This window comes from Trichoderma ghanense (genome assembly GCF_004382785.1).
Source record: "Trichoderma ghanense strain CCMA-1212 chromosome Unknown scaffold_4, whole genome shotgun sequence".
In the NCBI taxonomy this organism is placed as follows: Eukaryota; Fungi; Ascomycota; class Sordariomycetes; order Hypocreales; family Hypocreaceae; genus Trichoderma; species Trichoderma ghanense.
Genome location: NW_027395667.1, coordinates 1298296 through 1318354, shown reverse-complemented (window position 1 = coordinate 1318354; position 20059 = coordinate 1298296). Strand labels below are relative to the sequence as shown.

General features: G+C 54.6%; 6 protein-coding genes across 6 annotated transcripts; 2 read left to right on the top strand and 4 right to left on the bottom strand.

Annotated features, from left to right (window-relative positions):
- Positions 1-274: 274 nt before the first annotated feature.
- Positions 275-1688, bottom strand: CCMA1212_004601 (uncharacterized protein; the record flags this gene model as incomplete). Its single annotated transcript, XM_073701899.1, has 2 exons — positions 275-988; positions 1086-1688. 2 exons carry the CDS (start codon positions 1686-1688, stop codon positions 275-277), a joined length of 1317 nt encoding a protein of 438 aa, XP_073559346.1.
- Positions 1689-2419: 731 nt separating this feature from the next.
- CCMA1212_004600 (Peroxisomal targeting signal 2 receptor) lies at positions 2420-3781 on the top strand (the record flags this gene model as incomplete). Its single annotated transcript, XM_073701898.1, has 3 exons — positions 2420-2692; positions 2797-3022; positions 3134-3781. The coding sequence occupies exons 1-3, from the start codon at positions 2520-2522 to the stop codon at positions 3779-3781; spliced, it is 1047 nt and encodes a 348-aa protein (XP_073559975.1). The 5' UTR covers positions 2420-2519.
- Positions 3782-4467: 686 nt separating this feature from the next.
- CCMA1212_004599 (uncharacterized protein) lies at positions 4468-6490 on the bottom strand (the record flags this gene model as incomplete). The annotated part of the gene is made up of 2 exons (XM_073701897.1): positions 4468-6034; positions 6129-6490. 2 exons carry the CDS (start codon positions 6488-6490, stop codon positions 4468-4470), a joined length of 1929 nt encoding a protein of 642 aa, XP_073559927.1.
- A 712-nt stretch (positions 6491-7202) lies between these two features.
- Positions 7203-11163, bottom strand: CCMA1212_004598 (Inner centromere protein-related protein pic1; the record flags this gene model as incomplete). Its single annotated transcript, XM_073701896.1, has 4 exons — positions 7203-7829; positions 7890-10754; positions 10814-10904; positions 10988-11163. 4 exons carry the CDS (start codon positions 11161-11163, stop codon positions 7203-7205), a joined length of 3759 nt encoding a protein of 1252 aa, XP_073559806.1.
- A 535-nt stretch (positions 11164-11698) lies between these two features.
- Positions 11699-15492, top strand: CCMA1212_004597 (Structural maintenance of chromosomes protein 2; the record flags this gene model as incomplete). Its single annotated transcript, XM_073701895.1, has 5 exons — positions 11699-11725; positions 11780-11820; positions 11874-11994; positions 12054-15142; positions 15216-15492. The coding sequence occupies 5 exons, from the start codon at positions 11699-11701 to the stop codon at positions 15490-15492; spliced, it is 3555 nt and encodes a 1184-aa protein (XP_073559919.1).
- Positions 15493-15967: 475 nt separating this feature from the next.
- CCMA1212_004596 (Mitochondrial amidoxime reducing component 2) lies at positions 15968-17880 on the bottom strand (the record flags this gene model as incomplete). Its single annotated transcript, XM_073701894.1, has 4 exons — positions 15968-16205; positions 16562-16688; positions 16811-16922; positions 16996-17880. 4 exons carry the CDS (start codon positions 17878-17880, stop codon positions 15968-15970), a joined length of 1362 nt encoding a protein of 453 aa, XP_073559335.1.
- Between the last annotated feature and the right edge of the window lie 2179 nt (positions 17881-20059).

Genomic DNA, 20059 nt, shown 5'->3' with positions numbered 1-20059 from the left:
TCCTTGTTTGTGAGAAGCAAGAGTTTTTGGTGTAAGCGCCGAGTGGGGCTACAACTCTCACGGCGTTTTCACCACATGTTCATCCAACAGCTATATCTGGGTTATCAAGAAATGAAATTCCGCGAGGCCAGGGAAAAGGCTCCGCTCATGTCCTTGGATATAAAGAAGTATTCTTCTTGGTCGGGAGATGAGTAATCTCAGGACACTTGGCCAGATGTCGTTGTCTACAGCGTGATATCATGGTGGAAGTCCCCGTTAGAGCAACTTGGGTTTGTCAGGGGACTTCTGTCGTCATCTTTGTCGTCGTCCTCTGTATCGGAATTCCCTCTTCGTCAAATTCAGCCCATCGGAAAAACGAACACCCATCTTTGTCGGGTATTGCGTTTGAATAGCACATCCAGAAGTATTTTCCATGGTTTTCCTTTTTTTGTTGCACAACACGGAGCACGCAAGGAATGTTGCACTGACACCTGGGAGTCAGGGACGGATGCATCTCCGGGCGATAATCTCGGTATGTGATATTGATCCGCTTGTTTCCAGAAATCGGGTGCGGATCAATGGATAAGGCTGGTGAGATAGAATGCTTCCACTCCTCTTGCATCTCCGCGTGCATCACCAGGAGAGAGTTGTGTGGTAAGTGGATGGATATTTGTCCTTCGCCATCTGGATCATCGGAACGGTTCGTTTCTGCATCTCGCGGTAGGATCTTGCGCACACGAAACTCCCTTGCGACACCCAGGGAGATGGACCCGATGACAGCTCGAGGGCCCAGGTATGTAAGATGATCGCTGTGCCACCCCACGCTCTGTTGGGCACCGGCGTAACAATTGACAAATGCCGCATTGGGCAACCACGGCTTGGATGGCTGATGTCTCAGTTTCTTGCCTCCCGGATATCGAGTCCTGATACGGGTCTGGATTTGCTCATTGACTGTTTCCTGGACGATCGGCTTCACTTTGGCAAGCGTCGGCGTGAGCTTGCGTACATCCTACAGAGCCATCAGCTGTGCGCCGATTACGAAGAGCATGGGGCAAATTCAAGCTGATAGATTGTAACTGTGTGAGCGGGGAGAAGGCAAGACTCACATTCAGCATTCCTCCATTATAGTAGTAACTATGTTTTTGCTCTTGGATCTCCTCGTACGACTCGAGAAACAAGCACGATGTATGGGGGCTGGACACGATGTTGTCGAACAGCTTAAAGGTGATTTGTTCAAACGATTTAGCTTCGTGTAACAGCTCTCTTAGAAGCTCATCCGCCAGCTCAGCTGGGAGAAAGTTGTGTATAATGGTACATGGAGTGTGTTCCGCCACGTCTTCTGGGTCATACAAGTGCAGTGTGCTGCCCTTTTTTGATTTTGCCTTCTTCTTGGGCTGTGACGGCAATCCATCATCTCTTGCGGTGGCGGGTTTTGTGTACTGTCTCAGAGATCTCTGGTGTCCTATGACGGCGCTTTTTCTCGTCGCCGGGCGAAAAGATCCAAGTGACTCTGACGCTTGGCTGACAGAACCGTTGTGGGCCAGGAGGACATCCAGGAGAGTCTCCTGCTCTATAAGAGGATACAGTGAGGATAGTATAGCGAGCCTGATCTCTGTCGATTCTTCGCCCTCTTCTAGGGACGGCCCCGGTTCTGGGGTAGGGTTGACATGGGTCGATTTTCGCTTTGGCCGCGTGAGAAAGGCCTCCATGAGAGCAGCTGAGAGTCGCGAAACGGTAGGGCAATTTGTCAACAGGAAGCAAAAAGATAGAAGAAAGGATTGGAATTCTATGAAGCTGTGATGGGATTTTAAGGAGGATGAATCAGAGAGAGAGAGAGAGAGAGAGAAGAAAGAAACACGCCATCAGTCCATGGCAACTAACGGCAGGCGCGAGGCGTAAAAGCGTGACATCCAGAGCAACACGAACCCACGTGATCTGCCTTGTCCAGAAGAGGCAAAATGATTAGATAGCCTCGATATATCGAAGCGACCTACACACCTAGAATCTACTTGAGATACTAACTTCGCAACGCATGGCATCATTTGCCAGCTGTATCACCAGCTAACTCTTGACGTTCCTGGAAAACGACAGTTCGGAATCGGGACGAAGCACATGAGGAAAATCACGGAGAGAAAGAGATCTTCTACCCATTAGACATCACTATGAACATGCCTACTCACTTGGGTTCTACCTCTTTAGGTCTAGTTTCACACTGGGGACAGAATATGGGGAAGCAAATGCGGCGGCAGATTGTAGACCGAGGCACATGTCAGATTAAGCGGACCGCAGCAACAACAAGCCAAGCTTCGAAATGCAGAGCCATACCAGCCAAGAGCCCGCGACTGGCAGCACGAGCAGCTGAGGGCACTTTGACTGGTGCCTAGGTATACCGTGTATCAAACGTTTCTATATCGACTTCTTTTGCATTCAGCGCGCGAATTCTGTTCTTCAGCCCGGATGCGCCTTTGAGGCGCTCACCCCTCCTCTCCTCCGCTCTCCCGTCTTTACTCCGTCTCAGTAGCAGAACATAGCCAGCGACAATGGCCGCGATGCTCGAGTTCCGGACTCAAGGGTTCAATCCCTACGCGGTCAAGTACTCGCCATACCACGACTCCCGCATCGCCGTCGGAACTGCCGCCAACTTTGGAATCGTCGGAAACGGCAGACTCTTTGCGCTTGCGCTGACGGCGCAGGGGATCCAAGTTGAGAAGACGTGTGTTTTACTCCTATACATACAACTGCTTCCATGGGCTCGTCCGTGAAAGCGCCTTTCCAATAGCCATATGCTTGCGTGCTGACGAGAGGACCCGAGCGCAGATTCGATACCAACGATGCGATCTATGATCTGGCCTGGTCCGAGATCAACGAGAACCAGCTTGTCGTCGCTTGCGGCGATGGTTCCCTCAAGCTCTTCGACATTGGCGCGAAGGAGTTTCCCGTCATGATCTTCCATGAGCATAACCGCGAGGCCTTTGCTGCCGCCTGGAACCCCGTTACGAAAGACACCTTCATCTCCAGCTCCTGGGATGGAACGGTCAAGATTGTGCGTTGATACACCGACATATGCGCTTACCCCCNTCCCCCCCCCCCCCCCCCCGGTTTTCGTCTTCTCTCCTTGCTTATGACTTACAATGCATGTCTTGTTCGCTTCTAGTGGTCGCCTACTCGCCCCTTCTCCATCAAGACCCTGCCCATCGGCAGCTGCACCTACAGCGCATCCTTCTGCCCCTCCAATCCCGCCCTCATCTCAGCGGCCTCGTCCGACTCCCACCTGCGGATATTCGACCTGCGAATGCCCTCCTCCGCGAAATACCACCTCGCCGCCGCCGTCCCCGTGCACGCGCCGCCCAGCCACCCCGGCGCCATGCCCGCCGGCGGGCCGCCCTCCGAAATCCTCACCCACGACTGGAACAAGTACCGGGACACCGTCATTGCCACCGGCGGCGTCGACCGGCTGATTCGGACGTTTGACATTCGCAATCCTAACGGCGGGCCGCTGTCCGTCATGCACGGCCACGAGTACGCCGTGCGCAGGCTGGCGTGGAGCCCCCATGCGAGCGACGTCTTGATCAGCGCCAGCTACGACATGACGGTGCGGCTGTGGAACGACGCCTCGAACCAGCCTCAGGGGCCGGTGCCTACGGCCCAGCCCGGCGCGCAGATGGGCATCATGAACAGACATACGGAGTTTGTCACGGGTGTGGACTGGTGTCTGTTTGGCGCTGGTGGCTGGGTGGCCTCGGCCGGTTGGGACGAGAGGGTTTTGCTGTGGGATGCTAATCTCTTGATGCGTCCACGGTGAGGAGGGAGGTTTGCATTCAAAAGATAGCGGTGATGATTGCATTTTCACGTGTAGCTTCCTCCTGCAGGATCACAGGGGTTTGCATCACTGGGCCATGTTGGCAGAGGAGAACAATGATATCCTTATGTAGAGCGTCGTGTCATGAAGCTGCCATGATTGGATATATACTCAAGCAACATAGTATTCCAGGCTGGCTGCCTGCCTTGGCCAGCAACCATCCAGTTTATTTCCCTATACGTGGGCGCTTACAACTGGCTTTGTTTCATGCGGAGGTAAGTCATCAGAAGGTTTTCCCCAGAGAGCACTTCAACAGACACCGATGCTGTGTCATGATATATTTACAATTTTTCTCTTTTCATCGAGGAGATTGATCTGATTGCGATTTTGTGCTGAACCCCTCCCGCCTTCTCCCAAACCCATAACACCGTAGGTAAAAAACTGATAATGTACAAAGCCGTCTATATACTCGAGGAGTTTTGAAAACATGTAGCCGTAAAATACCACGCCTAATCCAGCAGAGAATCTCCCCAGAACATCTAGATACCGAGCATCAAAAACGTTGAGAATAAGGAGAGAGTTGCGCTGCCTTTTCTTTTTTCATCATGCGAATCCATGCCAGTCTTATCGTTGCCTCCACAAGCGTCGTGTTGAGATAAAAGGAAAAGGAAAAAAAAACACACTTTTGTTTACCATGAAGACTCGAAGCCTCCGCCTCGTCGGCCACCCCTGGAGCGCTGCGGCGGCGCATCACGTCGTGCACGCCGTCCCATCTCCGCGAATGGATCTTGGGACGCACGGCGGTCGAAGCGGCCACCGCCACGACGGTCTCCGCGGCGGTCGCCGAAGCGGTCGCCTCGCCTGTCATCCCGGTGCATCCGCTCACTGTGGCCGTCCTGGATGTTGAGTCCAGCGTTCAGGAGACCCTGGTTCCTCGCCCAGCTGGACGAGACCGCAGGGGGCTCAGGCCAGCCCCAGCCCTTGACAGCCCAGTCGTTCAGGTCCTCAACAAGATGTTCTCGGTCCGTGAGCTGGCCGCCAAACAGTGAGGTGTACGCGCCAGCCATCAACTTCCTGGGAATGGCCTGGATGAGGTTCTTCGTCTCCTCGTGGTAGGCGGGCAGTTCCTCCACCGCGCTGAGATCGACCTCGGCGCTCTCGAGGGTCTTGTTGGGCTTCAGAGGAAGACCTCGCAGCAGCTTTCGGGCAGAGTTTGCGGACATGGGAGGGACAAAGAGCCAGCCCTCACCACCCTTGTCCTGTCGACCGGTTCGACCAAGTCTGTGGATGTAGGATTCGCGCTCTCTGGGAGCATCGACCTGGATAACGTGGGTGACGTTGGGGAAGTCCATGCCACGAGCTGTGACGTCTGACGAGAAGAGGATACCAGTCCTGGAGTTCCTGAACATATCGGCGGCCTTTGTCCGCTGGTGCTGGCTGAGCTGAGACTGGATGGCGAATGTGGGAATCCTCAGCTGGCCACTCTGCCTGCGCTGGTATCCCAGCTCGCCGGCAAGCTCCACCATGGAAGTTGTGTTGAAGTAGACGATGGCCTTGAAAGGGGGCAGGGTGGGATCCTGCTTGGCAGCCGCAACCTCGCGGTCGACCAGCTCAAACAGGGAGGGGAACACATTAGCCCAGCTCGAGACGGTGACGACGTGCTGGGGGATCCGGTCGTGGGTGAGGGTGTCGTGCTCGGGAATCGTCTGGACAAACTCGAAATCGTGAGGGCGAACCATTTTGCGAGCAAGCTGGATGACATTGTCGGGGATGGTGGCAGAGACCAGCATCGTCTGTCGGACCTTGTCCTTGGGCAGATAGCTCTGAATGGCGTTGAGCTCCTTCTCGAAACCGACATCAAGCATCCGGTCCGCCTCGTCCAGTACCAGCGCTGCCAGCTTAGGGGCGTCGATGCCGCTGTTGGGGTCCTCGAGGAGGTCGTTCAAGCGGCCCGGGGTGGCCACCAGAAGGTGGCATCCCTGGCGCTGTGTCTGGCGAAGCATGGCAGACTTCTGAGTGCCTCCAACTGCAGACTGCACGACCAAGCCGGTGCGTCTGCAAAGTCGCCTCGCCTCGTTGGCGATCTGCTCAGCAAGCTCGCGGGTGGGCGACAGGACGATGCCGCGAATGTCGTCCGATCTGGCGGTCCGGGCCGCCTTTCGCGTGGCCAGTGTTGGGTCTTCTTCGATCATGCGTTGTAGGAGAGGGAGCAGGAAGGCAATCGTCTTTCCTGTGCCGGTCTTGGCTTGAGCAACACTTGATGGAACGGTCAGTATAAAATTCTTCGACGAGCGTTCGCCACTTTCGTCTTTCGAAACGGCGAACAACGAGAAGTCTCGGTTGAACTTACATGTCAGTTCCCTTGAGCGCAGGGTTGATCGTCTTCGCCTGAACGGGAGTCATGGACTCGTATCGCATATCCTGCGTGATTGCGTCCAGCAAGTTGCGATGGACACCAATCGCCTCCAGATCCCGGAACGCCGTGATCTCGCCCACGGCAGCATTTTCGGGTGTCTTCTCCTCCGCGACAGCAGCATCAGCGCTGTACAGTCGGTTGAATTGCGTAAAGCTCTTCAGAGGCGCAACTGATCGAGACACAGAAGCGGCTCCGGAGAAGGATGCCGGAAAGGCTGCGCGGGCGCTCAGCAGCTTCGTGCTTGAAGTAGCAACGCGAGCCAAGGCGCCGCATCGTCGAATCCCGGTCCGAAACATGGCGGATTCTGTAAGATCTCTTCTTTATAGAATCCAATCAATAATGCGAATCGAGTATGGGATATGAAAAACCGACGACACAGTCAAGTGCCCTTCGGAATGAAGAAGATTAAGAAAAAGTCGACGGAAGGGTCGCGTGTTTGTTCTCTCCAAGTCGCCGATGAAATCTGCTGGGACTTTTTTTTCTTCTACTTTTTTCCCGCCTGAGCCCACTTATCGGAAAAAAAAGTTCGACCCCTCCAGCTGCTGTTCCCAGTTGGGAAAGGCTATTGATAAGATTGAGGCACCGCTAGGCTACAGCAAGGCTAACCTCATCGGGGCCTTAGCTCCACTAGAAAACAAAGTGGCGAAGTCGCGAAGTGCTTCGTTGCCATTGAATCAATAAGAGTTCGCATCACAGTCCACATCAGCTGTGTGTCCAGCATTTCAAGCTGTTTGTCCTCCAAACAACCCTTTTTACTAAATAGACTGTCTAATCAAACGCTTCTTGTCAGTAAAGGTAGCAATTCATGTCTTTCCCAAAACGCCAGCCACCGTGTCCGCATAATGCCACCGCCTACCAATTATACAATGTGATTGTCCCCCCTTATGCATGTGTGACTGATTCCCAACTCCATATTCCAAATCCTCGAGTCTTGATAGTCACAACGCCCGCAAATCCGTTGCCAGACCAATCCCTTGCCCGTAATGTAATGTACAGCCTTCGTCCGTTTTATAACATGTCCTTGCTCATCTCATAAGACCAGCCACCATCTCGCCGCAGCTTGTCACGAGCCGCCATGTCCTTTCTGATATCATCCTCAGTCAGACGATCCAGGCCACTCCAGTTGGCACTAGACGTCCTCTGGCGAAACTTGTGCCACTTGTCTTTGCTCTTGCTGAAAACCTCTTCCATGATCAAGGGCGCCGGCGGACCAAAGATCTGGGTGGGATCCATTGACTCCTGCCTCATGAGAGCCCGACGCAAGTCAGGGGAGTCAGCCCACGCAGCCACAGTCATCCCTCCACTTTCCTCGTCGTCGTCTTCATCATCATCAGTCTGTATTTCGGGAAGTTCAATCGAGTCGCCGTTCTGAAACCTTGGTGAAGCCTTCCTCACACTCCCCTTGACAGTACCCAGCTGCCCTGGACGAGCCGGCGTCTTGTGAGAAGCCCCAGCAGCACTAGAGCCGGGTGCAAAAGGAATGGGGCCCTTTGAGATCTGCGCCATATCGAGAGGATGAGCCGCTTTCATATGGCTGTGGTGCTGGGATGTGACGGCAGCCTTGAACAAGTCTCGAGAGGCGCCGTGAGGTGCAGCCGTATAACCAGGCTGGAAGGCAGATTTCGTCGGCAGATCCTACTCGTTGTTAGTCCTGGACAATCTAGCAGTGATGGCGTACAATGGGTGGATACGTACCTTTTTGAACCCCGTTGACGGCCTCACTGGCGCGCCCTTGATCTTGGGAGCAGTGTCCACCTCCGACTCATCATCGTTGTGCTCACTGGTCCGGCGCCGCTTAGAGTCCTTCGTCTGGTATGCCGGCCCGCCTCGAGAGGGTGGTGGCCTTGAATACGTGTCATCGGTCGTCTCCGGCCCCAGAGTGCGTTTTGCACCTGCTTTGGTGGCGTTTGACAGAATGGCATTGACCGGCCTATTCGGATCATCGCGCATACCGGCCAACCGAGAAGGCGGCCGAGCAGGCTGGCCCTCGGCCCTTGAAGATGCTGACTTGGGCTGAGGCAAGGCTGAGTCGGACGTGCCGCTTGGCTGTGATCGTACTGCCGGGGGCGGAGCCCTGGTCTGCTTGGCCTTTTCAAGGGCAGCCTGCCTCTGCGCACTCTTTTTCTCTTCCTCCTGCTGCCGCTGTCGCTCCAGTTCTAGGCGCCGTTGTTGGTCTTGTTTCCGCTGCTCCTCTTGAGCTGCTATTCTCTTTCTCTCCATCTCCGCCTTGGCTTCGCGTCGCCGCTGCGATTCCCTCTCGTCCTGCTCCTTTTTCCTGGCCGCCAATTCTGCCGCTTTGGATCGACCAGCAGAGGGAGGGGCCTTCACGTTGGGTGCCGAAGACTTGGCCTGGTAAATGGACTTGCCAGACTTTGACGAAGCAGTCGAATGGTTAGAGTTCAAGGTATCGTGAGACGCGGTGGAGACGCGGCTTCCAGCAGGCTGGTATTGCGAATGCTGTGAGCCGGTATTGACCCTGATGACGGTAGGGGGAGCCTTGATTTTGGAAGCCGAGTCCTTGATTGGCTTCACTGGTCGCTTGCTGTCCTTGCCCCGTGCCACTGGGCCGGGTAGAGTAGGTTTGGTAGAAGAAGGCGGAGGCATGGGACGTTGCGCATCAGACATGTCGACATCGCGGTCAAACTGTCTGGACTGAGATTCTTCACCGGCTCTCATCTTGTGGGGACTAGACGGGCCGGCCTTGGGGGGGTTCGGGGTTGCCTTGAATGCCAGCTTCTCGTCTGGTCTCTTGGCAGCGATCTCCTTTTCCATAGTAGCCACCTTCTCCTGCTCTTGGGTGAAAGCCCGAGCTTTTTCGCGCTCCTTCTCTCGTGCCTTGTCAAGCTTGTCCATCTGCTCCTCCATGCGCTTGACTTCATTCTCTCGGCGCTTTTGCTCCTTCTCTCGCTCCGTAGATGCCCTAGTGCGGCGGGCAATCGGCTTTGATGGGCTCGTAGGTTCCGTTGGTTGAGGCTCAACATCCTGAGCTTGTAAAGCGACGGATTCCGTAGAAGCCCCGGCATGCAAGGCTAGACGAGTGGTGGAGGGTGACATCAGGGACTTTCCGTCAGCATTAACAGCAGCATTGCTGGCAAGTAAACCGCGGGAACTCTTCAAAATCGATGATAACTTGCTCTTAACTTGCTTTAGAGGGCTTTCCCGCCGAGGGGGTGATTTGAAGGGGTTGTCAGCCAGGTCGCCTTGAGAAGTCGCCAGGTTAGCGAAGGAAATGGGAATTGCATTTGGTGGAGCGGTAGTGTCTCTGGCCAGTGCTGATGGATCAGTAGGCATGGTTGATATGGATGATGATTTGAAATGATTGGAAAGACTGTGAGAAGCATGTTCAACGGCTTGACGTGAATAGCCGTCGTCTTGATCCTGAATGCCTTCCATTATGTCGGTCGTATGGCTTTTTGTAAAGAGGGGTCTTGATTCTCTGGCCTTTTTGGCTGTATTCGGCGATTCGATCCAGTCGGCGTCATCATCCTCGGGAGAAGCACGAGGTGTTGTTGAAGCCAGCTCCTTCTCAAGAGAAGCGGGCTTCGGGCTCGTGATAGACCGTGCGGCGGGGGCCTCTTGCTGAAGCGCCGCCGCATTAGAGGCCGTCTTGGTTTGACCAAAGCCTCCTTGTGGTCTGCTAAGCATGCTGATTTGGTCTTGCAATCTCTGCGTATATGTCTTGGTATGATTCACACACGGCCGGTCACCCTCAGAGGTCTCCTGAACAGGGGAAGGGTCCTCCGCTTCCCTTTCCAATCCGTCTTCCTTTTCCTCGTGCAAAGAGTCGCGCTTAGCGAGGTTTCCAAGGCTTTTGCCGCCAGTTTGCCTTTGGTAGTAGCTGGTTCTGCTGCTATTGCCGGTATCGAAATGGCTGTTCCGAGACTGTCTCGCACCAAGGCTTTTGCCCGAGTTGAGTGGTTCCCTAGCCGGCAGGGAAGCAAAGTTCAGGCTGCTTTTTCGAACAAGGGGCCTGATGGGGCTTGATCCTTCGGACGCTGATTGCTCGTCATCCGAGGACTCGTTGGATTGCTCTGCAGAAATGGGCGGATGCTTGGGAGATCGAACTGGCGATATCACAGGCGCGTCGGAGTACGCCTCGTCTGTATCAGATTCCTTGGCTGACGTTTCCGCATCATTTGTAGCCTGGTTGGATGGTACATCTGGCAGAGCACGTGCCGTCGAGTCTTCTTTCGGTGGTTGAAAGGTCTTGGATGGAGATACCGAAACGATTTTTCGAACTGGGCTCCTTCTCACGGATGACCCGCCGGGTGGTAGCACTATATCGCTGTAGGGATTTGCAAAGTCTTCGGGCTCCGCACCCTCGCTTGGATCAGTAGCAATATGATCCTGGCTCCCATAATAGCCAGAATCCTGCATGCCTCGAGGGGGGCGCGGTCGCGATGGCGAGAACACATGTCGCCGGGGAGAAACGGGTTCGGTGACTAACGGTACCGCCTTCAGGGCGACCTGGTGTAGGTGATGAGGTTGAGAATGGCTGGCTATGTCCGAGGACTGATTTCTCGAATCGGTAGGAGACGCTGCGAATACATCGGACAAGGGCTAATTGTTGCACATTAGAGTGACATACGTAGGACACGGCACCTTCCAGTACAACTCACCTTTCGCGCCTCTGCTGCGATGCCCTTCCGAGCTGCATGGGGTGTTTTGCCCCTAAGTTTGCCTGGGGTCTTGAATGCTTCTGTGATATTTCTGGAAAGGGGAGTCAGCATGGACCACTCACCACCAGTCGCAACGCAACCGTGGATGGTGAATGGTGGGATAGGGAAACAAACACTTCGTTTTCGTTCAGAATCGCAGCCATGTGCTCGTTAAGCCACTCGACCTCATTGTGGGCAGAGTATGAAAACTCCTCGACTTCCGACTTGACAATCTGCAACGCAGATGCCCGCTCTTCGCCAACCCACGCCGCGGACCCGACCTGGAGACGCGGGCCTCGCACTGCAGTCATGGCGTCGCGCGTGAGCAGCAGCTAGAGCCGCAATGTCGTCTTTTCCAGTGCTGGCCGAATGAGGATCGTCTGTGTATTTTATCACAGCATCGGCGACGGTACGTTTGGGCGTGAAGTCTGCTGTCGGCGAAGTCTGTAGGGCGATGTTGATGATGGTTGGTATAGTGGTGAATGTACAAAGTAAATAATAGGCCGGGCCTGTTCACCATTCCAACGTTGCAATGTTTTGATGCGCTCCTGATCGGGTTAGCGCCCTCCCTGCTAGCTCGAACCTTGCTGCTTCCTTCGCGTCTTCACCAGTTCGTTCTCCGTATGACTGGAAAATCCAGCCGCACGTGCTAACGTCATCACGTCACGTGGAGATACGGCTTATCAGAAAGCAAACACGGAGGGGGGGCTTTTGGCGGTTGTTTACTTTGCTCTGGGGGTCGCGCGTCCCTGGTTCATGGTGGAGTTGATTGTGCATTAGAGGGACCAAGTTTGTACAGTACCATCGATCCGGCATCTGCATCGCGGCTTCATTGGCGCTGCCACAATGAGGGTGATAGAAGTGATCATTGACGTAAGTGCTTCTGGCTGGGCCTCGCAAGTTCTGCTCTGTTAACCCCTTCAATAGGGCTTCAAGTCCTATGCCGTGCGGACTGTGATCTCGGGATGGTAGGCTTCCATCCCACGACAAAGGACGCGTTCAACATTGCTGACCAGCCCAGGGACGAGAGCTTCAACTCAATCACCGGCCTCAACGGCAGCGGAAAGTCGAATATCCTCGATTCAATATGTTTCGTTCTCGGCATCACAAACATGTCCACTGTCCGGGCGCAGAACCTTCAGGTATGCCGGCCCAACACTGCCCGGGCCAGCACGCGACCGAATGGTAACATGGGATGCAGGATCTGATATACAAACGAGGCCAAGCGGGCGTCACAAAGGCCAGCGTCACGATTGTGTTTGACAACAGGGACAAGAAGAAGTCGCCGATCGGATTCGAAGAATATGCCACCATTAGCGTGACACGCCAGATCGTCCTGGGCGGCACATCCAAATACCTGATCAACGGCCACCGTGCACAACAGCAGACAGTTCAGAACCTCTTCCAGTCTGTCCAGCTGAACATCAACAACCCCAACTTCCTCATCATGCAGGGACGAATCACCAAGGTCCTCAACATGAAACCCGTCGAGATCTTGGCCATGATCGAGGAGGCCGCGGGAACAAGAATGTTCGAAGACAGGAGAGACAAGGCTCTGAAGACGATGGCGAAGAAGGAGACAAAGCTTCAGGAACTCAGTGAGCTCCTGAGAGATGAGATAGAGCCCAAGCTGGAGAAACTTCGAGGGGAGAAGAGAGCGTTCTTGGACTTTCAGCAGACGCAGAATGATCTGGAGCGGCTCTCCCGCGTTGTGGTGGCATACGATTATACCAAGTGTCAGGAGAAGCTGAAACAGTCCGCAGCTGATCTCGAAGCCAAGAAGCAGCGGCAACAGAGCCTGGAAAGCTCAGTCGCGCGTCTTCGCAACGAGATTTCAAATCTTGAAGAGGACGCCAACAAGGTGCGGGCGCAGCGAGATAAGGAGCTCAGAAAAGGCGGCAAGGCTCAAGACCTCGAAGACAAGGTAAAAAAGCACGCCAACGAGCTGGTGCGACTGACGACAGTCATGGACCTTAAGAATTCGAGCTTGAGAGAGGAGCAGGAGAAAAAGGCCGCTGCCGAGAGAGCGGTGTCGGAGTTGGAAACTGCTCTCATGGAAAAGACGGCGACATTCGAGGACGTCAAAGCGAACTACGAGAAAGCGAAAGATGACCTGGAGAGGCAGAGGAAAGAGGCCGAGTCCAAAGAAGAGCTCCTGCAAACGCTACAGACTGGAGTTGCTTCGAGAGAAGGACAAGAAAACGGATACCAAGGGCAGCTTCAAGAGGCAAAGAGCCGCGCCACTGCTGCCGCAACCACGCAGGAGCAGGCAAGGATCAAGATTGCACATTTGCAAGGCCGAGTCAAGGAAGAGGAGCCTCGTGCTCGGAAAGCCAAGGAGCAGAACGCCCATCTGCTGCGCGACTTGGACGGTTTGAAGTTACAGGAGCAGAGGCTGGAAAAGGAGCTGAGTAGGTTCGGCCTCGAGCCTGGCCAGGAAGAAGCAATGTACAAGCAAGAATCTAGCTTGCAGCAGACTGTCCGAAGTCTACGGCAGGAATGCGATTTCCTGAAACGCAAAGTTGCCAACATCGACTTCACCTACTCCGATCCCGTGCCCAACTTTGACAGGTCAAAGGTCAAAGGTCTCGTCGCGCAGCTGTTCACGATTGACGAAGGAAAGGCCCCAGCTGGAACGGCATTAGAGATCTGTGCTGGTGGGCGACTGTACAATGTCGTGGTTGACTCGGAAGTCACGGGCACACAGCTCCTCCAAAGGGGAAAGCTGAGGAAGCGTGTGACCATTATCCCACTGAACAAGATCGCCGCGTTCAAGGCATCCGCACAAACCGTCGCCACAGCACAGAGACTTGCGCCTGGCAAAGTCGATCTCGCTCTATCCTTGGTTGGCTATGACCACGAAGTGACCTCTGCAATGGAATACGTCTTTGGCAACACCCTGATCTGCGCGGACGCCGAAACGGCGAAGAAGGTTACGTTTGACCCCAATGTCCGAATGAGAAGCATAACGTTGGAAGGAGACTCGTACGATCCTTCTGGAACGCTCTCGGGTGGCAGCTCTCCAAACTCCAGCGGCGTGTTGGTCACATTGCAGAAGCTCAACAACCTCACCCATCAGCTTAACGAGACTGAAAGGTCGTTGAAAGAACTGCAGATCAACATTGCCAGAGAGAAGTCCAAGCTGGATCAAGCCCGCCAGGTGCAGCAAGAGTTGGACTTGAAGAGGCACGAGATCAAGCTTGCTGAAGACCAGATTGGCGGCAACTCATCATCTTCCATCATCCAAGACGTCGAAAACATGAAGGCCACCATTGCTGAGCTGCAGGCGAGCATATCGGACGCCAAAGCACGTCAGACTGAGGCCAATGCCGACATCAAGCGCATCGAGAAGGACATGAAAGATTTTGACAACAACAAGGATGCCAAGCTGGTGGAACTTCAAAAGTCCCTCGACAAGCTGAGGGTGAGTCTCGAGAGAAACTCAGCAGCTGTCAAGACCCTGCAAAAAACACTACAGGGTGCTCAGCTCGATCTGGAGCAAGTTGGCGGAGACCTGTCAGCTGCCCGGGAACAGCTTCAGGAAGTGGAAGTCAATATCAAGGCTCAGCAGCGAGATGTTGAAGAGTTGGCGAAGCAGCAAGCAAGGGTGGCGGAATCTCACGCCGCCGTGCAGGCCGAACTTGATGAAGAGAGGGCCAAGCTACACCAGTTTGACGACGAGCTTCGCGCCTTGGAGGATGCCACGCGCTCAAAGAACGCACGAATCACGGAAGAAGGCCTGGAGATGCAGAAGCTCGGCCACCAAATCGAAAAGTTCCACAAAGAGCAGCAATCCGCGGCGGAGAATGTTGCTCGGCTCGAGGCTGAGTACGAGTGGATTCACGACGAGCAGGAAATGTTTGGCCGCAGTGGCACGCCGTACGATTTCCAGCGGCAAAACATTGGAGAGTGCAAGGCCACCCTGCGGAACCTGACAGAGCGGTTCCAGGGCATGAAGAAGAAGATCAACCCCAAGGTGATGAACATGATTGATAGTGTTGAGAAGAAGGAGGTCTCGCTCAAGCAGATGATCAAGACAGTCATCCGGGACAAGCGCAAGATTGAAGAGACCATTGTCAGCTTGGACGAGTACAAGAAGAAGGCGCTTCAGGAGACGTGGGAGAAGGTGAATGGAGACTTTGGTCAGATCTTCTCCGAGCTGCTCCCCGGCGGCAGTTTCGCAAAACTGGATCCTCCCGAGGGCAAGACAATCAGCGATGGTCTCGAGGTCAAGGTGTGCTTGGGCAAAGTGTGGAAGCAGAGTCTGACAGAACTCAGTGGTGGGCAGAGGTATGCGTCTTTCACCCGTTCTATTTTCATGCCTGCCTTGCTGCAATCGCTTCCATCGGACATTGACTGACAGAGGGGATTTCAGGTCACTGGTCGCGCTCTCGCTCATCATGGCTCTGTTGCAATTCAAGCCGGCGCCCATGTACATTCTCGACGAGGTCGACGCCGCTCTCGATCTTTCCCACACACAAAACATTGGCCGGCTGATCAAGACGCGCTTCAAGGGCTCACAGTTCATCGTCGTGAGTTTGAAGGACGGCATGTTCCAGAACGCCAACCGTATCTTCCGGACTCGCTTCAGCGAAGGTACGAGTATGGTTCAGGCGCTCACGCCCGCGGACTTGAAGTGATCGAAGCGGCGAGGCGACGGTTGAAGGAACCGAAGAAATTGCACAAGAAAAAAAAAAAGAAACAAAGCAAAAGAACATTCTCGTATATCTTGTTTATTTAATTTTTAGGGCTATGTGCTACGATGTGACGAGACGCATGAATGGGTTTGCCGGGCCGGTGGAATCTGATCTGACAACGGGACGAAGCAATCGCACGAGAGACAGCAAGGGGAGGGGGATGATACAAGCCGTTTTGCCTTTTTTTGCCCCCTGCGAACTTGTTGGATTATGTTGCGTCAAAGGACGCCCTTGTTTTTGATACTGGATGAGCACAATGAAAGCATCTTTACCCGAAGGCATCTCCGTGCAACGCTCGCTCCGTTCTTTTGTGTTTCCTACCCTTGCCCTTTTCTGTCCTCCCCTTCTCCGATTCGCCACCACCACATCAACAGTCGAAGCGACATCGGCAACCTATCGGAGAGATTAAACGGGCCCCCTACAGAGCCAGATGTGGCCCCCGTTGCAGAACCTTAAGCTCCATACCCACCTCGAGGGACAAAGCCAAGTTCTCCTCATCCGGACCGCTTGTCTCGGGGAAGATGGGACAAAGCTGCATGCCAAAGCAGCCGCTCTTGGGGGCGCCCTCGTCAATGTTTCGAAACTTCCTCAACGACTGGTCGGGCTCGGCCTTGTGCTTGATTCCCGTGGCTGGATCGACGTTTGGCAACTTGCATCTGTAGGGGAAAAGGGGGTGTCAATTTAGCACGCGACTCACGTAAGGTAGAAGCACAGTAGAAGTTGTTGGGTAGAGTGGCAGAATGGGTGGCAGAAGGTGGCAGTAGGGTGACTCAGAGGTAGGCAAGGTAGTGAGTTGGTATAGCAAACCGCCTCACCCGGCGGTAGGCGGAAGGTCTCTTTTGATGACGGACAGGGCCTCCACTAATGGCTGCGTGGCTGGTTGGTGCCTTTGTTCTCTTGCCACGCCTCTGTTGTTGCGCATGGCATGTGAAAGAGGGCTGATTCGAGGGGAAGAGAATAAAGTTTCCGCAGAAGAAGAGCACAACCGGTCCGAAGACAACGAGGAACTTACCGAAGGGTGCGACAAGAGACGTCGAACCTGGACGGTGACTCCGAGTCCTTGACAGTGTCGCCCTGGAAAGGGCGGGAGAACTCAATGCTTCGCCAATCGTCCTCGTCGTACTCCTTGAGGCCAGATACTAGTCACATCAAGTTAGCTGGAGGGTACCTTACGGCTGCCGCGGATGTGGGGGAAAACTCTAAGTAGGTTCGGTTCGATATTGGGGTGAGAGAGGGAGAGAGAGAACAGTTCGAGACATACCGATGATATTGGGGCGAAAGCGGCGCGCGTCCAGGAACTCCAGATCTTCGTCCTTTTGTACTTTGGACTCCAGGGCGCGGACACTCGTTAGGTTGAGAAGGTGCAGCGGATACTGCAGGAACTCGTTAGATGCAAGAGGCCGATGCAAGGGGACAGGGGTTAAGAGGCGTAGGGCTTGAACTTACTGCGTCTTGAAAGTCAATGACAGGCTGGTAACCAGCATCTTGTTTGCGCGGCGCGTTCCGCAAGACCTCCCTCCGTCGGGCCGGGTCTATCATGAAGATGGTCACCGGCGCAGTGACTCCCAGGTAACGACCCAGCTCCGGCGGCACCTCGTTTCTCAGGTTCAGTGCGTGGATGGACTTGGAGAACAGCCGTGCATCCCCGTAGCAGTAGCCCGCCGCTTTGATCTCCTCCGGGGAAGGGAAATCGATTGATAGCATGAACTCCTTCTCCGGGATACCGCCGAGGCCACGGCTCAGCTTGGCAGATATCCATTGGATCACTCCTTTCAGGCCGGAGTCCCTCCAGGGGAACCTGATGACGACGAAACGGCCGCCGACTCTGCCCAACTGGCGGCTTGTCTTGCCCGCATCCGGAAGCCATAAGTCAACCTGGACATTGGCGAGCAGCGGCACTTGCCTCAGGGTGAGGACCTCCCATTGCGCCCGCGGTGCTCCCTCTTCTCCAGACTGCAGGACGGCATCTCTTGCCTCCGGCTTCTGCCGTGCGAAAGCAAACAGCCGGTCAAACTCGAGGCCCTTGGGCAACACTCTGCTCTGTTCCACCTCGATGCCCCGGCACGACTTGACCGGGTAGATGTATAAGCCTTGGATCCTGGCAGCCTTTCCCGGCTGGTGGTTGTGGTCCGGCGATGTCTGGGTCCGGAGATTGCTGCGGGATGGCGAGATGCCGACCTTGGTGTGAGTCTGTTGCAGCGCATCACTGCGCTCCACTGGAATCGGCGGGAAGAGGATAAATACGGGTATCGCGAAGGCGACCACGGTTGTGAGCAGGAGAATGACGGCGACGGGGTCAAACAGCGCGATGACTTGGGCAGCGGACGGCATTGCAGCAGTTCGGCGTCAAGGGCCAGCCTTGGGTGAGAGATCCGTGCTGTGTTGCTCGCTTGATGAACGCGAATGGATGCCCTCAGCAGCACACAACAGCAGTGTCTAAAGACGTGTCCTCTAGTTCTTCATTTCTCGTGGGAGGCGTTGGGAGTTCCGGCCGACTACGGATCTACCGTGAATCCTGGGGCTGCTCACAGTTGATGCTGCCGCAGAGGAAGAGGCACGACCGTATTGGGTATTACGTGAGCAGCGCGGATATCAAAGTGAGAAGCCACCTGATAAAACGATGGCTCCATGTCTAGCGGTCTTCGTTTGATGCCACGGAGGCTTCAAACGAGAAGCAGCCGGACCAGGCTGTGTCGCAAGTCTTTGGCCTACGGATGCCCTCATCTGGGAAGAGCCGTGTCACAGCCTGCGGGGCAAGAGAGTTGCAGTTGTGTCAGGTTGTCCCTTTGTCTTCAAGTGTTTCGAACAAGCGGCTGATCTCGCATGTCCTCCAGGGTAGGTAGGCCGCCTCAGCCGCACCGGCCGAAGATTGGTGCTGGTATTGCTGCTGTACGATCAACAGTTTACCCATCCAGGTTTCGCACTTCTCGTACGGGCATGGTAATCACTCGTCGTCGGGCAAAAGCCAGAGCCCTGCCCGGCGCACATGAGTTAAACGAAATGGCGCGGTCAATCTGGCGCAGCCCGCAACAGAACAGTGTCCGAGATACGTAAAATCATCCGACCTGGTTGGCTGCAGAGCCAGACCAGACCTGAGTCTCAAGTGCCAGCCTTGCGTCTTGACGGACCAAAATCCCTGCCAGGAGACACTTCCAATACTTGGCGCATTACTCGTAATCGTAGGCACCACTGATGATGGTCTCTGATGAACACTTCTAGGCCGTAGCTTGCATGGTTCCAGTGGCACCGGAAGCTGAGGCAGCAAGGTGGGGGGTGAAAGGGGTTAGAATGGGGGGCTATCTTCATCGTTAGAAGACAGCTCGTACGAGTATTAATTAGGTGGACCGGGCATTTGGGAGTTCCAGTAATAGCCGTGTTCCCTCTTGTTGCTGATGATGGCTGTGCGTAGGTGCGCTTTTGGCTTCTCTCCAGTCAAAATTGCAGTAGAGGTTGAGAGTTGATATGTACTGTATGTGCAGCCTTGTCGAGATAAGTCGCCGCCACCTTGGGCTTCGCGCCTGCATCGAGAACATAGAAGAGTGAAGAAAGGAGGCAAGATAGAAGTAGCCAACCCCTATGGCAAATCATCGCCTCGAAAGACGTGTCGGCCCTCTAGAGGACAGTGGCAGCGTGACTAGCCCAGTGCTTGGTGCTCATAGGGAATCCCGGCTGTCAAGCCGTTAAGCTTCTCTGAGTCTTCGGAGAATAGTAGTCTATGGAGAATCTGGAAGGCGAGTTTGGAGCCGAGGGCACTGGCTTCCGACAAACGACAGAACGTGATCCCATGGGCTAATCCGAAAGACATTGATTGCTGGCTGCGCCGCCGATGCAACGCATCGACGATTGCTCACCCTCACGAGTTTGATTGAGCATAAACCTGGACCACTCGATGTCGTGGTGCGTTCTTCCCCTCCTCCTTCGGCCCCCGGCATTGTGACATATGATCTGGAGATCTTGTTGGCTCGTCATCCCCATATTGCTGCCGGGATCGTCTTCGTCCTCTTCCAACCTGGCCTCTTGTCTCCCACATTCTACACCGGCCCGAGCTTACTGTACATACTCTTCGTACTAGACACCTAATGACGGACGTTTGTCACCATACCTAGGTCAGCGGATTAGTCCGGTGTTGCACGCATCAAAGTCGCAATTTCTACTACGTGGTATGAGGGAGGGGGAGGATTGCGAGCTGTAGTATTCGATATTGCTCAACTCGAGGCACGGGCCAGAGCTAAAACAAAGATGCTCGGGCGCAACAATGGCAGAGCAGACATGCGCAAGCTTGCATGTTGCTGAAAAGGACATTAGCTGGCCGTTGTTGAAATGAGATGAAATTACTAATATCAATGCTTCTGCTGGCAGGGCAAATCGAGCCCGCGGAAACCGTCCCTTGGATTACCCATGCAATGGATTAGACGGCACCTTTCTTTATGAGCGATCTCCAGGCTCCAAGTCAACCACAGAGGTAACCGGCGACTCCCATGTGGTAGCCAGTCGCCGGACTCTCCTCCTG